Below are 22,426 nucleotides of genomic sequence, written 5' to 3'. Positions count from 1 at the left end.
AACAAGGGGACTTGCGAGAAAATGCGCAAGGCCCCGGTAAGAGGCGCATACGACTGACTAGGGGACTTGCAGCAAGCGTGCAAGTCGAAACCATCCGAGCTTGAAAACAAGGGGACTTGCGGGAATATGAAAGTCTCAAGGTAAAGGCGCCAGAAGAACCGCGCAACGACAGAAGAGCTGAGGAGGCAGATGATAGACTGTTGAGAAGACTAACACCTTGCCCAAACATCCAGGGGACTTAATGTAGATACCTGGAAAAAGTCAAAGTAGAATGTCAGCCTCCCCACATCCAAGAAGAGATGCTAAATAGTATTCCCTCCAAGACTGGGGAAATCTCCCCATATCCAAGAGAAAGCGCTACATAGCGCCCCTTCCCTGTTGACAGGCACGTGCACAGTCCAAGTCGTGTGGGTTCATGAAGAAGAATCTAAAGCACACTTATACTGCTGTAGGGACAGATGTAAGACACGAAAAGACAGGAGAGGATACATGATGGAATTCTCATTTCAAGAAATGTCTATAAATAGGGATCCTCTCTCTACTAAGAAAGGGAGAGCCAACTTCTTGTGGCTAACCATATACTACTTTCTAGAGTAGGCTTCCGACTCTACTATGATATTTGTACCTAAAACAGTATACAAATTCAATTTATTAATCCACTAATCACGATTGATTCCTCGAGAAGTTGTGCACTTTAAATATGTCGACGAAGACGTCAGTGATCAACTATGAAAGAAAGAAATGTCACGTTGATAGTGATGGAGTTGGCCATGGCGTTGTTGTTGTGTAAGGAAATAGGAAGAGATAGATGATGAATAACTAAGAAAGAGAAAACAGTTTTATTAGAAAGTAAAATTGGTTTTGTGATCGAAAAGTTATGCAATATGAGAGGCCGAATTGTGCGCCCGGGTTTAGAGGGGTGCACAAATTTGGACTCGAAGATATATAAATTTAGGTACACAATATACGATATATTATATTATATTATGCCAAAAACTTATTAGACAATTATTTAAATTGAAAATAAAATCTCAACATATTTGTTATCGGGGGATATCTTTAAGTTTAACTTAAACATTTTATTTTACTTAATTTTTAAAATTTAAATTTAGAATGTAACGATAATTTGATAACTTATTAATTTATCGATAAATTAACAGTTCGCTACATTAGTAGAATTTGGCAGTCCGAGACTATTAATTTATCGAAATTTTACTGTAGTTATATAGGTACACCAGCAGCTCCTACATAGGGGTGTAAATTGGTCTAGGCCGGGCAGCTTGCTCGTTTCTTAATCTAGGACAGGCAGGCCTCATATTTAGCTACCCAAATTCCAGTCAGGTCACGCAAGCCAGCTAAAAGCAATTATTTTGAACCCCAAATCTAGAAGTAATTTCACATTTCGGTAACCATGTCAGGCGATCAACCAGGCTACAAGCTTTTTGTACCTACAAAAATTCCGTAATAACTGATTTGAATCCCATTAACCATGCACTTTTGGTAAAGGCATCTTAGAGAATTTGTACTACAGATGATACTCTCCTAGTATGTTTTATAAAAGCCAAATACTTCAAAAACTTTCATTCTCTTCATCCCCTAAAAAGAGGGACTCTACCTTATCTTGAGAGAGTGTTAGCTCTGAGCTTGAATTTATTAAGAAATTCAGCTGCTGGTCAATTAGTAATGGTAAGCGGATTCTTATTTGGCAGGACAAATGGATTCTGCATCAAGATACACCACTTATTCCTTCTAGCAATGCAAGCAATCCTTCTTCATATATTTATGTCTCAGAATTAATTGATGAAGATACTAAAAGTTGGAGAACTCAATTAGTTAACAATCTCTTTGATCCAGGTACTGCTCAATAGATTCTGCATATGAGAATTCCACATTGCTCTGAAGACAGGCTATGTTGGTCCCTTACTAAGAATGAGAATTTTACGGTAAAGTCAGCTTATTATGCACTCTACAATATGAAGAACCACAATGGACTAGCTACATATAAACCTTCCTCGGCTAATATTTGGAGGAAAGTATGGAACATAAACGTCATCCCAAGAGTTAAACTCTTTATCTGGAAATGTATCAAAGACATTGTTCCATCTGAAAAGAGATTGAGTAGAAGAATCTGGCAGGAGGATGTTATCTGCAGTAGATGCAAATGTGCCACAGAGACCACAATGCATATTATATATGAGTATGGTTAGCAAGAGAAGTATGGTTCAGTGTTGGTTACAGACGAGATGATAATCAATGGAATACTCCAAGGAAAAGGATATCTTCATGGTTCATTGGTGCTGAATCTTCAATCATCAGTAAAATTGCCATTATCTGTTGGTTCTTATGGAAAGACAGATGCAGTCTTGTGTTTGTAAACAAATCTCAAACACCACAGCAGTTAATTCATGCTATAGACAGATCTCTCCTAAGTGCTGAATCAGCTTATAAGAAGAACAATAATCCCGATAAGAGTATAGTGGTTCGTAAATGGCAGCCACCTGATAATGATTTATTAAACTTAATTAACGCTGATGCATCTTACTGTGATAGACCTAAAACAGGTGGATACAGACTAATCTTTCGTATTGGAGCAGGTACTCATGTAGCTTCAAAGTGCACATGTTTCTAAGGGGCGTTGGATGCTCATCATATGGAGAGCTTAGCTATTCTGGAAGGAGTGCAATGGAGGCTACAATTAGGACTCATCAAGAAGATTATTATAGAGTCCAATTATCAAAGTCACATACAAGCTATCCTAGGAGAGGTATCTAATATTCCATGGGAGCTGCGTGGCATTGTCGAAGATGCACGTTTTCAGTTAATGTTATTTCGATTCTCATTCTTGTAAATGTATAAACAGATTGGCTAATAAATGTACGGATAAACTAGCTAAACATGCTCGAAAAGAGGGAAGGGGAGCAGATTATCTATAATAGGTGGGACGGGGAACCACCATCTTTCCTGTTAAAACTCTATCATGTATGACAACGTTTAGATAAATAAAATTATTTTTTGAAGCAACAAAAAAAAGGAATATAAAGATTGGATGAACCATCCTAACCCGCCTATTTAAGCTAACCAGGCTAGGCGTCCCATAACATACTGTAACAAGTTTTGGGCTCCTGGTACAGGCAGGCTCAGACTGGTAGAGGCAGGCCAAGTATTTTTGGTCGTTATTCACAACTAGGATGTGCGAGAAGCTCTGAGATTCAATCCTACACAAATTTGCCTCGGGACCGTTGAAGTGATCAAAGAGCTTCGAGCGAGCATTGACAGGCAAAAGTAAAAAGATAGGATAGTGGGTTTCGTTTTTCTGAAGGTAGGAGAAAAGATAAAACTTATTTTGAATAAAAATGCAAGTTTAAAACTTATGTAAATATAATTAATCCCTTCTGGTTAACCCGAGAAACAAAAACGGGATAGATTTATGAAAAATCTCCGCAATTCGAGAAAGAAGAGAAGTTGTTCAAAATCTAAATTAAGATCCTTGAAATCCAAGCTAAGACGGTCTTTTCCTTCTTTCAGAGAGGCTTTTCAGACCCAGTATCCAAGTGCGGAGATAATCCATAAAATACAATCCTTCTCATGGGGCACTACTCACCGCGATCGACTAACATTCCTGAATCGGATACTTCAATCGGCGTTCTTCTTGCTCTCGTTTTCAGGTTGTCTTCCAAGAAGCGGAAGAGAAAATGTAAAGTTGTTATGATTGAATCTCAAAGGCATTCTTTTCATTTGGTAGATCCAAGTCCTTGGCCTATGTTAGGCGCTCTCCAAATGCAGAAAGACTTGTCGGAAATCGCCGGTTGGGTTGGTCCGACCAAGAAAGGCATGGGAGTTACGAGGCGGAAGTGACTCAGGGATTGCTTCTCGGGAATGCTGATTTCGGGAGATGCCCGCCCGAAATACCATGGACGATCACTGAAATACTGTGAATGATGCCCGAAAAGAACCATGAACGTCCACCATACTGCCTTCCGCCTGTTCTCGATCCTGAGGCCGTTGGAAGAGCGATGCAATGGATCCGGGACCATAGCCGGAGACTCGTATAGAAAGAAATGCTTTATCTTAAGAGCACTTGAACTGAGAGAGCAGGTAGAATTCCCTATAGTGGGTAATCAGGAAGGATGTCACCTTTCAATGGCTGCCTTAGCCAGTCAGTGTCATAAGAGAGTAAAAAAAGAATAAATTAGACGTCAAAACTAAAAAAAAAAAACAAGGACCTGCCATGAGAACTGATTACTCAAAGATTGCAAAAAAGGAATATCCCAAAATGAACTGAATCGTTGAAATTAAATAGACCAATAAGAAAAAAAAAGCTGATGGAAATTGTCAACTGAAATTTGTTGTTCTATCTCTCTACTATAACTCGCTAAACAAAACACAACCTTAGTAGGCACTTCAGTAAAAAGTTTCCCTTAGTAAAGTTTCCTTGAATCCAAAAACCTGCTTTGCATCTAGATAATACCAATCTTGTTAGCCACATCCAATGCATCATAATCTGGAGTCAACCTAACATAAGCCTTCTTGGTTCCATCAGGCCTGAAATTACAAGAACACATCAAGAAACATTAAATTAGGCTGAAGTTTTCATTTACACAGGATAAAAAGTTAAAAACTAAGTAGAAAGTGTTCGAATGGGACACCTATATCCTACAGCATCAATTAACCACAATACAAACTAAGTTGAATGTGTTCGAAATCGAAACCTATAATTTACAGCATTAATAAACCACCATTTGAAGGTATACAGTTTACACAACAAGTACCAAATCTTCAAACAAGAACTCAGATTATGCAGCACGTCCTTTAACCAAACTGCAAAGTAGTACAGTTAATATGACAAATCTAATTGCTAATGCCAACAATCTGTGTAAGCCTGCATTGAAATTGAAGTAGTCTGACAGTAAAGAGTCAGCTCAGACCAGCTGAACCATAAACCCAGATACATAACCATTAGTTGTTTATTTTAACTAATCCAGCATCTAGCTTGTATATAACTTAAGAAATCAAGGACCTGTTGCATAGATATTTTTTTTCAGAAAATAAACTGTGATTCTACTAAAGGAACAAAAATCATTCGCCAAGAATAGAAGGGCTGACCTGATCAAGGTATTCACTTTCTTGGTTTGAATATCGTACATCTTCTTAACTGCAGCCTTTACTTTCTTCTTGTCTGCACGAATATCAACAATGAAAACCAAGGTGTTGTTGTCCTCGATCTTCTTCATTGCAGACTCTGTTGTAAGTGGGTACTTAAGAATCTGGTAGTGGTCGAGCTTGTTCCTTGGAGGTGCACTGATGCGAGGATACTTAGGGTTCCTTTCCTTCTTCAAAGTCTTTGGGCGATGGAATGTGACTGATGTCCTGATCTTCTTAATCTTCTTTTTCAAGGTTGACGCACCAGATTTTACTGCCTTTGCAGCCTTCACAGCCTGAGCTTTTGGGTCGCCCTTCTTTGTACCTACTGCATAAGATTAAAAACACCTACAATTAGAAGTTGTGCTGGTTGGAAGATACAACAAACAGTAAGCAGAACAAATATCTCATCATCAGTCGCACAATGGGTTTGTCATACATTTAATAGATTTCTTCACACCAGTAATTTACAACAATATTCAAGATTTCACCTCTTATTTTACAGGAACATATTGGGCTAGAAATTAAACAGGACTAGCTTTAAAAAAGAGTTTAGTTGATTTTGTGGATTAGAAGCTAACAAGTTAAAAGCCAATACCAAAGTTGAAAATCTTAAAATAGACATGGAATGCTTTTATCAACACCATCTTCCATAAGAAATTTTAAAAAATTCTTTGGTCACTGTAATACATGTCATTCATCCCAAAAGGGTTCTTTCTGTCTACTACTTTTAGGACTTCCTAATTTAATGTTCATGTTCATCAAAACTACAGTAAAAAAAACTCCTAGAATCTGCACTTAACTACCGACTAAGTAGATCATTGCATAAACAACTTTAATAACATTCACTATCTAGGTCGTCAAAAACTATTAGAAGGACGAATAGTTTCATACGTAGTGAAACAGGAGCAAAGGGAAAAACCAAGAGTCATTTTTAAAATGATTCATAATAAACAGGTATTATCAAAAAATAAACAGGTATTATCGAAAAACAAAGTCAAGGTAAATTAGATTCATAATTATAGGTTAAGACTTTCCAACCATCAAATAATGACTAGCAAAGAACAACAACATTGGCATCAAATCTAACTAAACAAAGAATTAATAATACTTTTAGGAGAAAGTAGTACCTTTAGCTGGAGGCGCCATTGTTTCCTAGCAAAACTTACCTGAACCTGTTAAAACCCAAACAAAATCGTCAGCGCAATCAAGAATCAACTAACCTAGTAAACAAGTAACGTTATTCATTGATTTGGGAGAAGTTTCTCAAGGAACAGACCTTGGAAAGAAACAGCCGCTAGGGTTTCAAGACTGATTGAAGAGGAGAATAGAGAGTAAGATACATGTCTCTAATTACAGATTTCTCCTCCTTTCTCTTTAAAGTATCTGCTCTCGGTTGGACAGCTAGAGCACACTAGGATGCAGCCCAATATCTCTTGCTATCCAAAATAGGACCTGACCTGCGAGAATTTGGAAAAGAACGATTTTTTTGAACCCTGTTTTAGAGCAACCACAGTCATGAGACGGACCAAATACCAAAAGCCAGACTAAAAGCCAAAAAAAATTGGTATTCTGGGTGTTCAAGCGCAATGGGGGACGACCAAAATTTGGTGAAGCGTAACTTATACGAACGCTTGGTGCGAGACGGAACTTATACTCACGTTTCTTGACCGAGCGTCTTTATAATATGCGTCTGAACGAAACGGAGAGGTATTACGTGCGCCTGATTGAGGCGCAGGTATAGTTCACGCCTAACATGGGACGGCGATGGAAAGTGCGTCTACTGGGACGGAGATGTTATGTGCGTCTGATACATACGGAGATAGAAAGTGCGTATGACTCGGGCGGACATAGAAGGTGCGTCTGGGTAGCCAAAGAAAAAAAATAAAAAATGTCTGTGAGAAGTAAATGATTTGAGCACTGCACATTCGTTTCTTGCTTCCTCCTCAAAGCGGGTAGTTTATGATGTTGATATGGATGGGGGGCGTAACTGCTTAGAGCAACCACCACCATGGTGAAAGAGGAAATTAACTGGGTGCATATAATCAACGAAAATTAAAACTGGTATCAGGCGCACACTATTCTTCTGCCCATCTCATACATAACTTAAAGTTGCGTTTCATCCAGACGCACGTATAATCAACGCCCATATCATACGTAACTTAAAGTTACGTTTCATCCAGACGCACAATAAAACTGCGTCTGATATTGGGCGGATGTATTAGATGCGTTTGAAGGGGCGGAGTTTATACATGCGCCTAACTCATACGGTGTTTATATGTTCGCCTGATTGCATACGGTGATTAAACTTACGCCTGGTTTCATACGCTCCTAATACTTCCGTCCCACTATATCTTCTTTAGTCTGGACAGACGACCACATTTGGTCTCAAACCCTAAACTTGGAGACCAAATTTGGGTTTACTCCTCACCACTGCGGCACTCTCTAGGACCACATTTGGGTTTAGTACCCAAATTTGGTCGTGACTGAGGTTGCTCTTAGGGCATACGTAAAACTTTTAGGGCATACAAAACAATAGTCCCATCTTGGGTGACCTTATAAGGGATACCCTATGGATAGTTCTATGTACCCTTAATACAAAAATCTAAATCAGTTTCCCTTAACATCTCTTCTCCTTCCTCCTCTAGACGAACTTTTCCCCTCACGCGAAAAAAAAAAATTCATCACCGTGATTAATTGTCGATTCGTAAAAATTTGATCGTCGATTAAACTCAACTATATAATGACTCGTACAAAGAAAAACAGGGACTAGGCAAACCAAATCGTCTTCTAATCCATCAATTGAAGAAGAAGAACTAATTGAAGAAGAAGGTGTAGAAACTGAAAATCAACCACCAATTGAACTAGAAATTGAATCAATTGCATCTCCAACTCCGGAAATGAGGATAAGAAAGTAAGTTTTACAAACCCAATCTCATATTTGTGGTTTTTCATTGATTAAATGACGGTTACGGTGTTGGGTTCGGCTCAAAATTGAGTTGCGTTTTTAGCCGAACTGTTCTTCACAAAAGCTTCTTGTAAGTGTATATGAACAGTTCGGCATGAAATTTCATGAAATTTCAAGCCGAACTTAATCACATATAGAGATGCATAGGGGTTCGGCGTATTCGATAATCATAATGTGTGCCGAACCTGACACATTTACGAGGTTCGGCTATTACGATATTTACATTATGTGCCGAACCAATACAAAATTCTTAACCCAAAAATTCTCAGGAATATAAATGATCAGGTTCGGCTTATATAATACTTATGTAAATAGCCGAACCATGTACTGCCAAAAGGTTCGGCGCTTACGATATTCTCAATATAAGCCGAACCTCACATAATTTTTCTTCCAGATCATACAGGATTAGGTTCGGCTTATTATGACATTTTTAAACAAGCCGAACTAGGGTCTACAAAGTGGGTTCGGCTCATAATAATAACACTTTCAGCTTGCCGAACTGTTCATTAGCTATTAATATCCAGTTGGGTTCGGCTGATATATTAAGCCGAACATATTCCAGACTCGCCAAACCTTAGTGGAAAAACACAAATTTTTTATGACTTTAAGCTACAAAAGTGAGATTAAACATAATCTTAAAACTAATCACTAATCAGAATTATTTTAACTAATCATTAGTATTAACACTAATCCTAAAAGGGCAGATTTGCCATTACCAAAAATATTTGGTTAAGGGGCTTCTGATTTTGCTATTTACAACCCTTTTTTAGTCTCAGTATGCCCTGAAAGTTTTACGTATGCCCTAAAACAGGGTTCATTTTTTTGGGCATCGTTCATTTTTATGGGGACCATGATGTATTTAGGCCACCTTCCCTATACTTAAGGGATGTCCTAAAGTTAGGAAATAACTAAGTTATCCTCTACTCTTATCTAACTAGTAAGTACAAAACAATATTGTCACTAGAGAAGGCTAGGAGGAGTATGGAATTTCTTGTACGCATTGCCTCAACCGTAAGATGTCAAATTGTTGTGTAATGGGGAAAGGACAACAGGAAGTAAATGTGTTATATGGACTTTTGCATCCTGTTTGGGTATTATAAAGATGCCCCTTGCTAAATAGGCACGTCGTAGTCATAACAAGGGCTCCATGTTGTACGTATAGAGACCACGTCAGATAACTAGCGAGTTCTACTGTAAAATCGCTACTATAAGATTTGTTAGAGCATTGCTCGGTCGAACTCGCATGCGTTGTTATCTCAAGAATGTTTGTCAATATTAGTAATCAAAACTATATGTCTTGATTTCTAGTTTACTTATGACTAAGTCTCGGTCTAGGATAGTTAAGTGTAGTTGAGCTCCAGACTCCATGGCGATCATCTTACGAAGACGAAGAACTACTCGAAGAGCCAGTGGAACTTCATCAGACTAAAAAGGTGTGTGGAGACTTGAACTTATCTATCACTCAAAAGTCTACTCTATCTCCTACTCTTGAGACAATAGTCGTATAAGTATGATAGTTTTCATACATACACATTTGCTATTCCGAGCTGAGTTTACACGCCTATCTTTTTCTCGAAATATGTGTTGGTAAGCTTTTGCTTTAACCACTTTCATCTTTACCCGTGATGAAAGTCATGATGACTTTTCAATCTTGAAAATAGCTTTGATGACGATAGTCGTGAATAACGATTGTTATAATATCATAGAAGAATGTTTCAATGATTGAAATGTAGAGTTGAGATTACCAACTATGGATATAAGCATATATAGTGTGTTCGCACACTAGTGTATAAATCCATGTGCCGGAAACCAAGTGTGTGCATACGGTATTGGTGAAGGAGACAGGTTGGGTACGCGTACCAGCAGAAGTTTTCAACCGAAAATTTCTGCTGAGTTTGTAGTTTGCAAACTGGTAAACCAGTCACCTTAGGTACGCATACCCGTACACGTATCCACGGAAGTTTTAGAACCGAAAATTTCTGCTGAGTTTGTAAACTCAAATCCGGTAGCTAAGGTACGCATACCCGTACGAGTACCCAAGCTGGTTAATTCTCAAATCGGTAGTTCATGAACTAAAAACAATAAATTATAAGTAATATAATATTTGCAAACCGTGGGTATATTGTTCATGAATTGATTCAGATGGATCAAACCGATTTTATTTCAATTGTGTCTATGAAAAAAGACCTAAGCAATTGAACAACTCTTCAACTAGTTTTTATGAGTCATTTGAACTAGTTATGTGAAGAAGATGAATATGGTTAATATGAAAGTGTTCATATGGCTAACCATTGGTTAGCTATTTGTGAACCAACTAAGTGTACACGTTAAGGTACGGTTACTCAAACCTAAATGAATACATTTCATTTGTGTGTGACAAGCTAAGTTTCGATCTAAAGGTTGAAAGATATTAGCTTGAATAAATCAGGTTTTTCATCTAACGGTGAATATTGAATGCTTTGTTACCAAAGTAACTTGGATTGCAAACCCTAATTTGAAAACTATATAAAGGAGACATCTAGCAACTAGAAAAACTAATCCCCACACCTCCTGTGTGGTACTAATTGGTTTTGCTAGAGTCGATTCTCCTTTAACCTTAGGTTTCTTCTCGAGACCCTGTAGGTTAACGACTGAAAGACTTCATTGGGTTTGTGAAGCCAGACGAAACTACTTCTCTTGTAGTTGAGCGATCTGATCTTGCCATTTTCTATCTTACGAGTTCAATTGAATAATTGACTTGAGATTATATCTCCGATAAGGCAAGATAAAAATAAATCACAAACATCTTCATCTTATCGTTTGTGATTCCGCAATATCTAGTTTCGCTACCATACGATTTAGGTTATTGTGAGGTGATTGATAATACTAGGTCGTTCTTTGGGAATATAAGTCCGGGTTATCAATTAGTTCATGTTCACCTTGATTTATCAAAAGACGGAACAAAAACTCATAGGTTTATCTGTGGGAGACAGGTTTATCTATTATCATATACTTTTCTGTGTGATACAGATTTGTTTATTAAAGTCTTCGATTTTGGGTCGTAGCAACTCTTAGTTGTGGGTGAGACCAGCTAAGGGAATCAAGTGCATAGTATCCTGCTGGGATCAGAGACTGTAAGGAGCGCAACTGTACCTTGAATCAATGTGAGATTGATTAGGGTTCAACCACAGTCCAGGCCGAAGTTAGTTTGTAGTAGGCTAGTGTATGTAGCGGCTTAATACAGTGTGGTGTTCAATCTGGACTAGGTTCCAGGGTTTTTATGCATTTGCGGTTTCCTCGTTAACAAAACTTCTGGTGTCTGTGTTATTTCTATCCCGCATTATATTTTGTTATATAATTGAAATATCACAGGTTGTGTGTTGTGTCGATCAATTGTGAAATCCAACCTTTGGTTGTTGATTGGAAATTGATTGATCCTTGGATATTGATCTTTAGTACCATCCAAGTTTATATCTCTAGTATTTGATAAAGACACACTGATTTCTTGAGTAAAGATCAAATTAAGAGATTGAGATATTAACTCCTTGATATACTTTTTATTAAGATTGAGTCTGACTATATAGTTGATTCTCTTAAAAGTATATTAGAGTTAGTCCATAAAGATTGCTAATCGAAATATTGGGTGAGGTTGTTGTACCCCCGCATTTTCAATTGGTATCAGAGCAGGCAAACACGTTTAAAGACCTTACAAGTCTGTGTTTGTAGCGATCTGACTCTATGGACAGAGGTGTTATCTCTATTAACATACCACCAGTATTCGATGGCTCTAATTACTTATGGTGGAAAATTGTTATGTGAGCTTTTCTTCAAGCGTGTGATTTTCAATCATGGGTATATGTCATTAATGGCTATGATGCTCCCGTCGTGGCAATAGGTAATGCTATTGTTCCAAAGAATATTGGCGAATACGATGTTGCTGAGATACTTGCTGTAAAGCAAAACTCTGATGGTTTGAATGCCATCATACATGCCATTACTCCAAATCTTCAGCACCATGTATCAAATTGCACTAGGTCTAAAGATGTGTGGGATATCTTAGAAACCGTATTCGAAGGTAATACCAGTGAAAAGGAAGCTAGGATTCAAAACCTTAATTCCAATTGGGAAAACCTTTGTATGGCATACGAAGATTCATTTGATGAGCTTAATCACAAAGTGTCTGAAATTTTTAATGCATCTTTTGCATTGGGTAAGACTATTCCTGAAAAGGACATTGTGATGAAAATTCTCAGATCGTTGCCATCTAGATACGACTCTAAGAAGCATGCCATCGTTGAGGGAAATAACCTTGATAATCTCTCCAGAAATACGCTGGTTGGGAAGCTTAAGATCTTTGATCACGAACATTCATCCAAATCTAAGGATGTTGCGTTCAAAGCACCAAAAGACACAAAATTACTTGATAAAAGTAAAAATGTGTATATCTCTGAAGACGATCACTCTGAGACTGATTCATCAGATGAAGATATTGACAAATCGGTCTCGATGATCACAAGACAGTTTAGAGATCTTCTGTTGAAGAGAAGTAAACGGTTCTCCAGAGATAAGCCTAAAGCATCAGTCAAACCTCATAATCGTATTCCTCCTAAAAACAGGTACACATATGAAACTGATGACGAGGATATGCCTCAGTGGTTTAAGTGTAAGGGATTTGGTCATTTTGCAAACGAGTGCCCAAATCATAGAAAATACACTGGTAACAAAGGTCTTGCTGCGACACTTGATGAGATGTCTGACAATTATGATTCAGATGAAGACAAAAAATCAAGTGTTGCTCTTCTATATTAAAATATTGATTTTGATAATTGTAGCAATACACACATTAATCTTGATAATCTTTTAGAAGAGAACCCAATCAAGATGGAAGAATCATTTGACCCCTCTGTTGGAAACTCTATGTTTAATATTTCAGGATCAACTATGTGCCTAGCAGCCTGCACATCTCGGGCACCTGAACCATATCATGCGTTGACATGCTCCTATTATTCTCTCAAGGGTCATGAGTTTTCAAAGTGTTTCAAATACAAACACAAGATGAGATATGTCAACAAGCTTCAACGAAGAGCAGATCGTCTAGCTACTAAGCTTAAATTAGCGGAGAAAACAGCTGAGGTATGTAAGATCTTATCTTCATCGAAGAAATTAGTTTCCAAAGATATATTTAGACCATTAGAGAAGAAAACATGGTCTAAACATATGGAAAGGCAGGGATCCATGAATTCCAACCAAAAGGGTCATGGTGGACAAATTGTTATTCACCATAACACAACTTGATTGTGTTGTCATGTGCATCTTGTCTCATGTGCCTGTTCAAAAGAGACAAGATCTTGCACCCCACAGGCTTTAAAATTTTAGTTTTGTTTTTAGCTTTGTGTTGTTTGGTTTTTGGAATTCCTCCATATCACTGTTGATATTGAAAAGGATCATTTTGCCAAAAGAAGATGGTTATTATCGACAATTCTACTCTATATAGGGTTGTGAGTTGGACGTGTACGAACCTATTTAAAGGTTTTGAAACCCTACATTCCTTTTTCCTTCTCTGATACTCTTTAGATATTAAGACTGCTTGTTGAGGTTTGATTGTGAACTCCTCTTACAAAACCGTGCTTTCATGGATACTCCAAGCACCATGTCTTCTGATGGGAAACATATCAATATTGAAAAAGCGGGGGTACAACAACCACACCCAATATTTCGCTTAGCAATCTATATGGACAAACTCCAATATACTTTTAAAAGAAATAACAAGACCCAATCTACAAAAAGTATATCAAACAGTTTTATCTCTCTTTCTTGATTCAATTCTTTCTCAAGCAAATAGAAATCTGCGAGTATAATTGAATACAAGAGAAATCACTTGAACGGTACCAAAGACCAATGTTCAAGGATCAATCAATTTCAATCAACAACCAAAGGTCGGATTTCCAATTGATTAATTCAAACACACAACCTATGATAATTAAATTATATAACAAAATATAATGCGGAATAGAAATAACATAGACACCAGAATTTTGTTAACGAGGAAACCGCAAATGCAGAAAAACCCCGGGTCCTAGTCCAGATTGAACACCACACTGTATTAAGACGCTACAGACACTATCCTACTACAAACTAGCTTCGGTCTGGACTGTAGATGAACCCCAATCAATCTCACACTGATCCAAGGTACAGTTGCGCTCCTTACGTCTCTGATCCCAGCATGATACTACGCACTTGATTCCCTTAGCTTACCTCACTCACAACTAAGAGTTGCTACGACCCAAAGTCGAAGACTTTAATAAACAAATCTGTATCACACAGAAAAGTCTACAGAATAGATAAATCTGCCTCCCACAGATAAACCTACAAGTTTTTTTCCGTCTTTTGATAAATCAAGGTGAACAGGAACTAATTGATACCCCTGACTTATATTCCCGAAGAACATCCTAGTATTATCAATCACCTCACAATAATCTTAATCGACGCGGCGAAAGACGATATTGTGGAATCACAAACGATGAGACGAATATGTTTGTGATTACTTTTCTATCTTGCCTATAGGAGATAAATATCTCAAGACAATTGTTATGACTGTACTCAAAACGATAAAATCAGCAAGATCAGATCACACAACTACGAGAAAGTAGTATCGGTTTGGCTTCACAATCCCAATGAAGTCTTTAAGTCGTTAACCTGGTTTTTAAGAAGAAACCAATGGTTAAAGGAGAATCTACTCTAGCTAATACAACTAATATCACACAAGATGTTTGGGGATTAGGTTTCCCAGTTGCTAAAGTTCTCCCTTATATAGTATTTCAAATCAGGGTTTGCAATCAATGTTAGCTTGGTAACAAAGCATTCAATATTCACCGTTAGATGAAAACCTGATTAGATTCAAGCTAATATCTTTCAACCGTTGGATCGAAAACTTAGCTTGTTACACACACATGAAATGTATTATTTTGGGTTTATGTAACCGTACCCAAACATGAATATTTGTTGGTTCTACAATAGCTAACCAAATGGTTAGCCATATGAGCACTTTCATATCAACCATGTTCTTCTTCACCATAACTAGTTCAAATGACTCAAATGAACTAGTTAGAAAGTTTTTCAATTGCAAGGAAATCTTATGTAACTACACAAGACACAATAGAAGCAAAAACGATTTGATTCACTCGAATCGGTCCATGAACTATATAGCCACGGTTTGCATTTAGCATTCCTTAGATAATATCAATAAGTTCACAAACAATCGTCTTTAGATATAACCAGCTTAAGTTCGCAGACTTAGTTCGCGGACTGAAGTTCCCGGAAGGAGTTCTCAAACTCCAGCAGATTTTCTCGGGTCGAGAACTTCCGCCAGTTCGCGGACTGGGTTCGCGGACTGAGTTCACGGCTCTTGTTCCGGTTCTCTTGATCAACAAAGTTCGCAAACTTCGGTTCAAGGAAAAAATACTTATACATATATGTGTTGCCACACAATGCTTATATCCATCATTGGTTATTTAATCTAAACTCTCATTTCAGCCATTGAAACATTCTTAGAGGACATTTCGTCAAAGTAAGCAATTTTCAAGGTGATTGAAACGTGTCATGACTTTCGTCACTAGGTAAAAATGAACTTGTCCAAAGCAAAAGCTTACCAACACATATTTCGAGAAATAGATAGGCGAGATAAACTCGGCTCGAAATAGCAAATGTGTATAATCAAAGTCTATATAGCAAAACGACTTTTGTTTCAAAATAAGAGATAGAGTAGATAGACTTTTGAGTGATAGATAAGTTCAAGTCTTCACATACCTTTTAGTCGATGAAGATCCACCAGTTCCTTGAGTAGTCCTTCGTCTTGTATGACGATTGCCATGGAGTTCTTGAGCTCAACTACACTTTGTATCCTAGTCCGAGACTTAGCTATGGTATACTAGAAATCAAAACTTATAGTTTTGGTCACTAACATTGACAAACATGCTTGAGATAGAAACGCATGCGAGTTCGACCGAGCAATACTCTAACAAATATGATTGTTAAGCCATCAATCACTAAGGAAAAAGAGAAATCTCAATTGTCTCCAACTTTAAAAAGAAAAATAAGTAATGTGAGGAAGCCAAGAGCTGTTCCTTCAAACACTCCGAAGTTTTCTGATGTTCTTGAAGAGTTGAAGCTGGCAAGAAAAGAGATTCAGCAAATAAAGGCTTGCGTTCTAAGATCTTGGAAATTCAGAAGGCTCTAGTTCGACATCATCAGCTAAGAAGGTTTACTGGTATTGACTCCTTCCTCCATGAACCATATGTTCCAATGGTTGTTGATGACAAGGAGTTCATGGACGACAAGGAATTTTTCAAAGATCTTAATGTCTAGTAAAACTTCTTAAGAGAATTTTATTCTTGCTTTTGTTTAAGAAGGATAACTAGGGTTTGGAATAGCCATTATTGTGAGTACACATATCTATGTCCAACGTTTTCATCTTCCTGTTTTTAGATTTATTTATTTAAATTCTAAAGTTGTTTGGGAAGATGATGTTTGAAGTATTAATCTTTATGGTTTTATATATTGCAATATGTTATGGGATATGTGTGTTTGCATCCGTGAACTATTATTGTCCCAGACGTTGTCAAAAGTTATCTCGTTTATATGTCGATATGCATGTATTGATACAAGATCGATGAACTTTTGACAAACAAAAGTTAAGCCTATTATGTCAATTCTTTGATGGAAGATAGGTTAAAATCTTTTGTTTTACGAGGATTATGTCTATTATATGTCATTGTGCAAATAGTGATGAAAAATAGAATGAATCCTTGTATATTCCGCAGTATTGATCTTCCCTGATCCATATTTTATGTATATACTGTGCGGCTCCATAAGTATTCTTGTGTGAGCATTTCTAACTAAACAAATCATAGATTTGTTTATGATTAATTTGGTTGTGTATTCCGATTAAATTAATCATGGGTTCGCTTGTGATTAGTTTGATTGAGAATTTTTTGATACAAAATCATTTCCTTATGGTTTTTGGTGTCCAAAGAAATCCTTGTTTTCTTGTAAAAGTAAGGTCGCTCTTGTTGTTCTTTCGGGAATGACATCAAATGGGGGAGAGTTCTTTTGAACTTGCGCTTAATTTCCATATCTTTGTGGGGAGTGCGGCTGTGGAATATTTGAGGAGTTATCTTGTATCTTTATAAACTCCGTGATGAATGCATTTAGCTTCGACTTTATGATTGCATCTAAACAAAGTTGATATGTACTTTTCTTTGGTCTTGAAGTGTCTCCATGAAAATTTCATTAGGATCCCGTTTTCATACCTTTGCCAATTTTATTGAAAAAAGGGGGAGAATTAATATGTAGTTCACACTACAAATACATATGGTTTTCGGATCATTATGTAAGGGGGAGTAGTTTTCGTGTTCAAACGAAGTATTGACTAGGGGGGGGGGGGGTGATACATATCACTATAGTATTGTTGTCGAAATTGTGATATAACACCTTTGATGCTGTGTAATAATACTATGACACTGTATAATAATGATCGAGAGCTTTTGTTTTCTCATTGTTATGGCTACGGAACTTCAACAACTATGATGCTGAACTGAACATCTATGGAATCATGGGGGTACTTGGAAAATACGAAGTTTTCGAGTAATGTGGAAGCACCAATGATATCAAGCATGTGGACGAGAAGCTACAAAGTTTTATCTATTTTGTAATCCATACGTATCGATAGTTTTGTCACTAAAATTGACAAAGGGGGAGATTGTTAGAGCATTTCTCGGTCGAACTCGCATGCGTTGCTATCTCAAGCATGTTTGTCAATATTAGTGATCAAAACTATATGTCTTGATTTCTAGTTTACTTATGACTAAGTCTCGGTCTAGGATAGTTACGTGTAGTTGAGCTCCAGACTCCATGGCGATCATCTTACGAAGACGAAGAACTACTCGAGGAACTAGTGAAACTTCATCCGACTAAAAAGGTATGTGGAGACTTGAACTTATCTATCACTCAAAAGTATACTCTATCTCCTACTCTTGAGACAATAGTCATATAAGTATGATAGTTTTCATACATACACATTTGCAATTTCGAGCCGAGTTTACTCGCCTATCTTTTTCTCGAAATATGTGTTGGTAAGCTTTTTCTTTAACCACTTTCATCTTTACCCGTGACGAAAGTCATGATGACGTTTCAATCTTGAAAATAGCTTTGATGACGATAGTCGTAAATAACGATTGTTATAACATTATAGAAGAATGTTTCAATGATTGAAATGTAGAGTTGAGATTACCAACTATGGATATAAGCATATATAGTGCGTTCGCACATTAGTGTATAAATCCATGTGCCGAAAACCAAGTGTGTGCATACGGTATTGGTGAAGGAGACAGGTTGTGTTGAAAACTTCCGCTGAGTTTGTAGTTTACAAACTAGTAAACCAGTCACCTTAGGTACGCATACCCGTACGCGTACCCACAAAAGTTTTCAAACCGAAAATTTCTGCTGAGTTTGTAAACTCAAATCTGGTAGCTAAGGTACGCGTACCCAAGCTGGTTAATTCTAAAATCGGTAGTTCATGAACTTAAAACAATAAATTATAAGGAATGCAATCTTTGCAAATCGTGGGTATATTGTTCATGAATTGATTCAAATGGATCAAACCGATTTTGTTTCAATTGTGTCTATGAATAAAGACCTAAGCAATTGAACAACTCTTCAACTAGTTTTTATGAGTCATTTGAACTAGTTATGTGAAAAAGATGAATACGGTTAATATGAAAGTGCTCATATGGCTAACCATTGGTTAACTATTTGTGAACCAACTAAGTGTACACGTTTAGGTACGGTTACTCAAACCTAAATGAATATATTTCATTTGTGTGTGACGAGCTAAGTTTCGATCTAACGGTTGAAAGATATTAGCTTGAATAAATCAGGTTTTTCATCTAACGGTGAATATTGAATGCTTTGTTACCAAGGTAACTTGGATTGCAAACCCTGATTTGAAAACTATATAAAGGAGACATCTAGCAACTAGAAAAACTAATCCCCACACCTCCTGTGTGATACTAGTTGGTTTTGCTAGAGTCGATTCTCCTTTAACCTTAGGTTTCTTCTCGAGACCCTGTAGGTTAACGACTGAAAGACTTCATTGGGATTGTGAAGCCAGACGAAAATACTTCTCTTATAGTTGAGCGATCTGATCTTGCCATTTTCTATCGTACGAGTTCAACTGAATAATTGACTTGAGATTATATCTCCGATAGGGCAAGATAAAAAGAAATCACAAACATCTTCGTCTCATCGTTTGTGATTCCGCAATATCTAGTTTCGCTACCGTACGATTTAGATTATTATGAGGTGATTGATAATACTAGGCTGTTCCTCAGGAATATAAGTTCGGGTTATCAATTAGTTCCTGTTCACCTTGATTTATCAAAAGACGGAACAAACACTGATAGGTTTATCTGTGGGAGACACATTTATCTATTATCATAGACTTTTCTGTGTGATACAGATTTGTTTATTAAATGCTTCGATTTTAGGTCGTAGCAACTCTTAGTTGTGGGTGAGATCAGATAAGGGAATCAAGTGCGTAGTATCCTGCTGGGATCAGAGACGTAAGGAGCGCAATTGTACCTTGAATCAGTGTGAGATTGATTAGGGTTCAACTACAGTCCAGACCGAAGTTAGTTTGTAGCAGGCTAGTGTCTGTAGCGGCTTAATACAGTGTGGTGTTCAATCTGGACTAGGTCCCGGGGTTTTTCTGCATTTGCGGTTTCCTCGTTAACAAAACTTTTGGTTCTGTGTTATTTCTATTCTGCATTATATTTTGTTATATAATTGAAATCTCACAGGTTGTGCATTGTATCGATCAATTGTGAAATCCAACCTTTGGTTGTTGATTGGAAATTGATTGATCCTTGGATATTGGTCTTTGATACCATCCAAGTTTATATCTATAGTATTTGATAAGACTTGCAGATTGCTTGAATAAAGATCAAATCAAGAGATTGAGATATTAACTCCTTGATATACTTTTTATTAAGATTGAGTCTGATTGTCTAGTTGATTCTCTTAAAAGTATATTAGAGTTAGTCCATACAGATTGCTAATCGAAATATTGGGTGAGGTTGTTGTACCCCCGCATTTTCAAGATTTAGCATGGGTGCAAGAATTTGATGATTGAAAGCAAAGAAAGCATGGTTTACTTATATGTCACAAAGCCGACTCTTCTTCTCTTTTGGGTCGCTTGTCTCCAATATGCAAATAAAGAGACGTTCATTGCACATCAATTGTTGAATCTTCCGTTGTCGGTTGAATCTTCCATTGTCGTGAAAAACAAGAAGAACAAAAGATATTTCTTGTACAAAATACTACCAGATTATCAAACTAGAAGGAAAGAGAAGTCGCAACACAGAGATAGGATATTAATATCCTTAGAAGAAACATTCGATTTCGCAGAAATCCATCCAAAGCATCCTAAAATAAATAATTCTTCTACTTCAACGAGACGATCTATGAGAGTTAGAGAATTTATATGACCTAAAATAATGCTTCCTATTATGAAAATGCACAAAAACTCTAAGAAGTTTGCTATCATCAGTTGGTTTTACACATACTCCAAGTATAACAAGCTAGACCTCATTATTTTTCAACTTACTGAGTAATATTCCAGAACATTAAAAACAACACAATTGATACTGCAACTATTATCACGAGAGAGAGAGAGATGGGGAGAAATCTAAAGGGAAACATTTAGTGTTGGCTTGATTAGAGTTTTTAAGATATACATCACAAAGTTTGCTGGATTAGAGATTCACTTGATCAATGTAACTCACTTACAATTCGTTTCTCTTCCACCGAGTTAACCTTTTCTTCGGCAGTTCCTATTTCTTCCTCTACGCCTTCTTTATGCTAACAATTGGTTTCCCTTCGACCTTTTGAGATCCCGTCAACCTTGCCAAATTCACAAAAGAAACTCCTCCAAGAACATTATTCGTCCACCTCAAGACGACAACTGAGCCATTAAACACAACTGGAGGGAGACCCTTTGCTAACAAAAATTGATCCCTTTGAGAGTTTGATATCTAATGTTACTGCTCAAACCCATATGAGTCGCCCAAGTCATTGCATTCAAAAGTTTAGGTGGAGGCTTGTTTGGTGCCTCAAACTTAGGATCCATCTTCTTTCTCGTTAGAATCAATCCATTTGAAATGGCAGTTCCAACAAGTCCAGCAGTAAACCCAACTGCAGCAAAAACAACTCATTTATAAACAAAAGTCCCAAATCGATCAAGAAAAGCAAACATCCCGGGTTAAAATATATGGCTCTGTAGACAACTAGCAAAGATTTAAGGAAGGGATGAAGATGCTGAACCCATTGTTGGGGCTAAAAGATACATCAGAATGAAATTCAAAATTAATCCCACAACAAGAGTTGAGAAAACAAAATCCAGCTCGTTAAGCCCAAAATTAGGGCGAGATGCCATATCACCAAGAACACATGCACTCACACCTACGATTTCTTCCATTAAAACCTTAAACGAGAATTGTGGATTGGCAGCAACTCTGGATCTCCGACCATTCAGTAAAAGCCCTAAAATTCCAAAACTAGATGCAAAATATTGGTTGTCTGAATTGCCATCACCATCATTACTACGTTGACCAGAGTCCCCTCTTCAATCATTGTCCATCTCTTCTTATGTTGTGATTACCAATCCCACTGCCACTACTGCCACCAGTGTCCGCGGATAGTTCTGCATTTTCAGATAATTTGGGATTTAAAGATTTGGATTGCAGTAAAGATAGTGATAGATTAGCAGGAGAACGAGAGTTGAATAAGATATTAGATGTACTAGAAAGAGGGAGTGATGGAAGACGGGAAGAAGTTCGAGTTGAGAACTGAAGAAAAATCTTACACCAACTGAAGTTGTTGCAACTGGCCAAATTAATGAAACAAAGCAGTTCGTATGAGGGATTTATTCCAAAAATATTACACCAACTCACTGACTCATCCATAATACCAAATGTCTGTTAGTGCTCTAATTTCTCCGTCTTTGGTATTGAAAAAGAGGGGGTCTAACAACCTCACCCAATATTTCGCTTAGCAATCTGTATGGACTAACTCCAATATACTTTCAAGAGAATCAACTAGAAAGTTAGACTCAATCTTAAGAAAAGTATATCAAAGATTTATATCTCAATTTCTCAATTCGATCCGCAATCAAACAAATAAGAATTTGCGAGCCTCATTGAATATAAGAGAAATAACTTGAACACTACCAAAGACCAATGTTCAAGGATAAATCAACAACCAAAGGTTGGATTTACCAATTGATCG

The 22,426-nt window shown here is 37.2% G+C and overlaps 1 protein-coding gene and 1 pseudogene across 1 annotated transcript; both read right to left on the bottom strand.

The window, feature by feature from the left end:
* Nucleotides 1–4,224: 4,224 nt before the first annotated feature.
* Nucleotides 4,225–6,565, bottom strand: LOC113318266 (60S ribosomal protein L23A-like). Its single transcript, XM_026566413.1, has 4 exons — nucleotides 6,419–6,565; nucleotides 6,270–6,314; nucleotides 5,104–5,467; nucleotides 4,225–4,542 (listed from the first exon to the last, which is right to left on the bottom strand). The coding sequence occupies exons 2-4, from the start codon at nucleotides 6,286–6,288 to the stop codon at nucleotides 4,458–4,460; spliced, it is 468 nt and encodes a 155-aa protein (XP_026422198.1). The 5' UTR covers nucleotides 6,289–6,314; nucleotides 6,419–6,565; the 3' UTR covers nucleotides 4,225–4,457.
* A 14,420-nt stretch (nucleotides 6,566–20,985) lies between these two features.
* On the bottom strand, nucleotides 20,986–22,104 carry LOC113315780 (annotated as a pseudogene).
* Nucleotides 22,105–22,426: the final 322 nt, after the last annotated feature.

The sequence above is a fragment of the Papaver somniferum genome, chromosome 10 (assembly GCF_003573695.1).
Source record: "Papaver somniferum cultivar HN1 chromosome 10, ASM357369v1, whole genome shotgun sequence".
NCBI classification, from domain to species: domain Eukaryota; kingdom Viridiplantae; phylum Streptophyta; class Magnoliopsida; order Ranunculales; family Papaveraceae; genus Papaver; species Papaver somniferum.
Note: the sequence above shows the minus strand (reverse complement) of the source record. Positions and strands in the feature narration are given on the sequence as shown.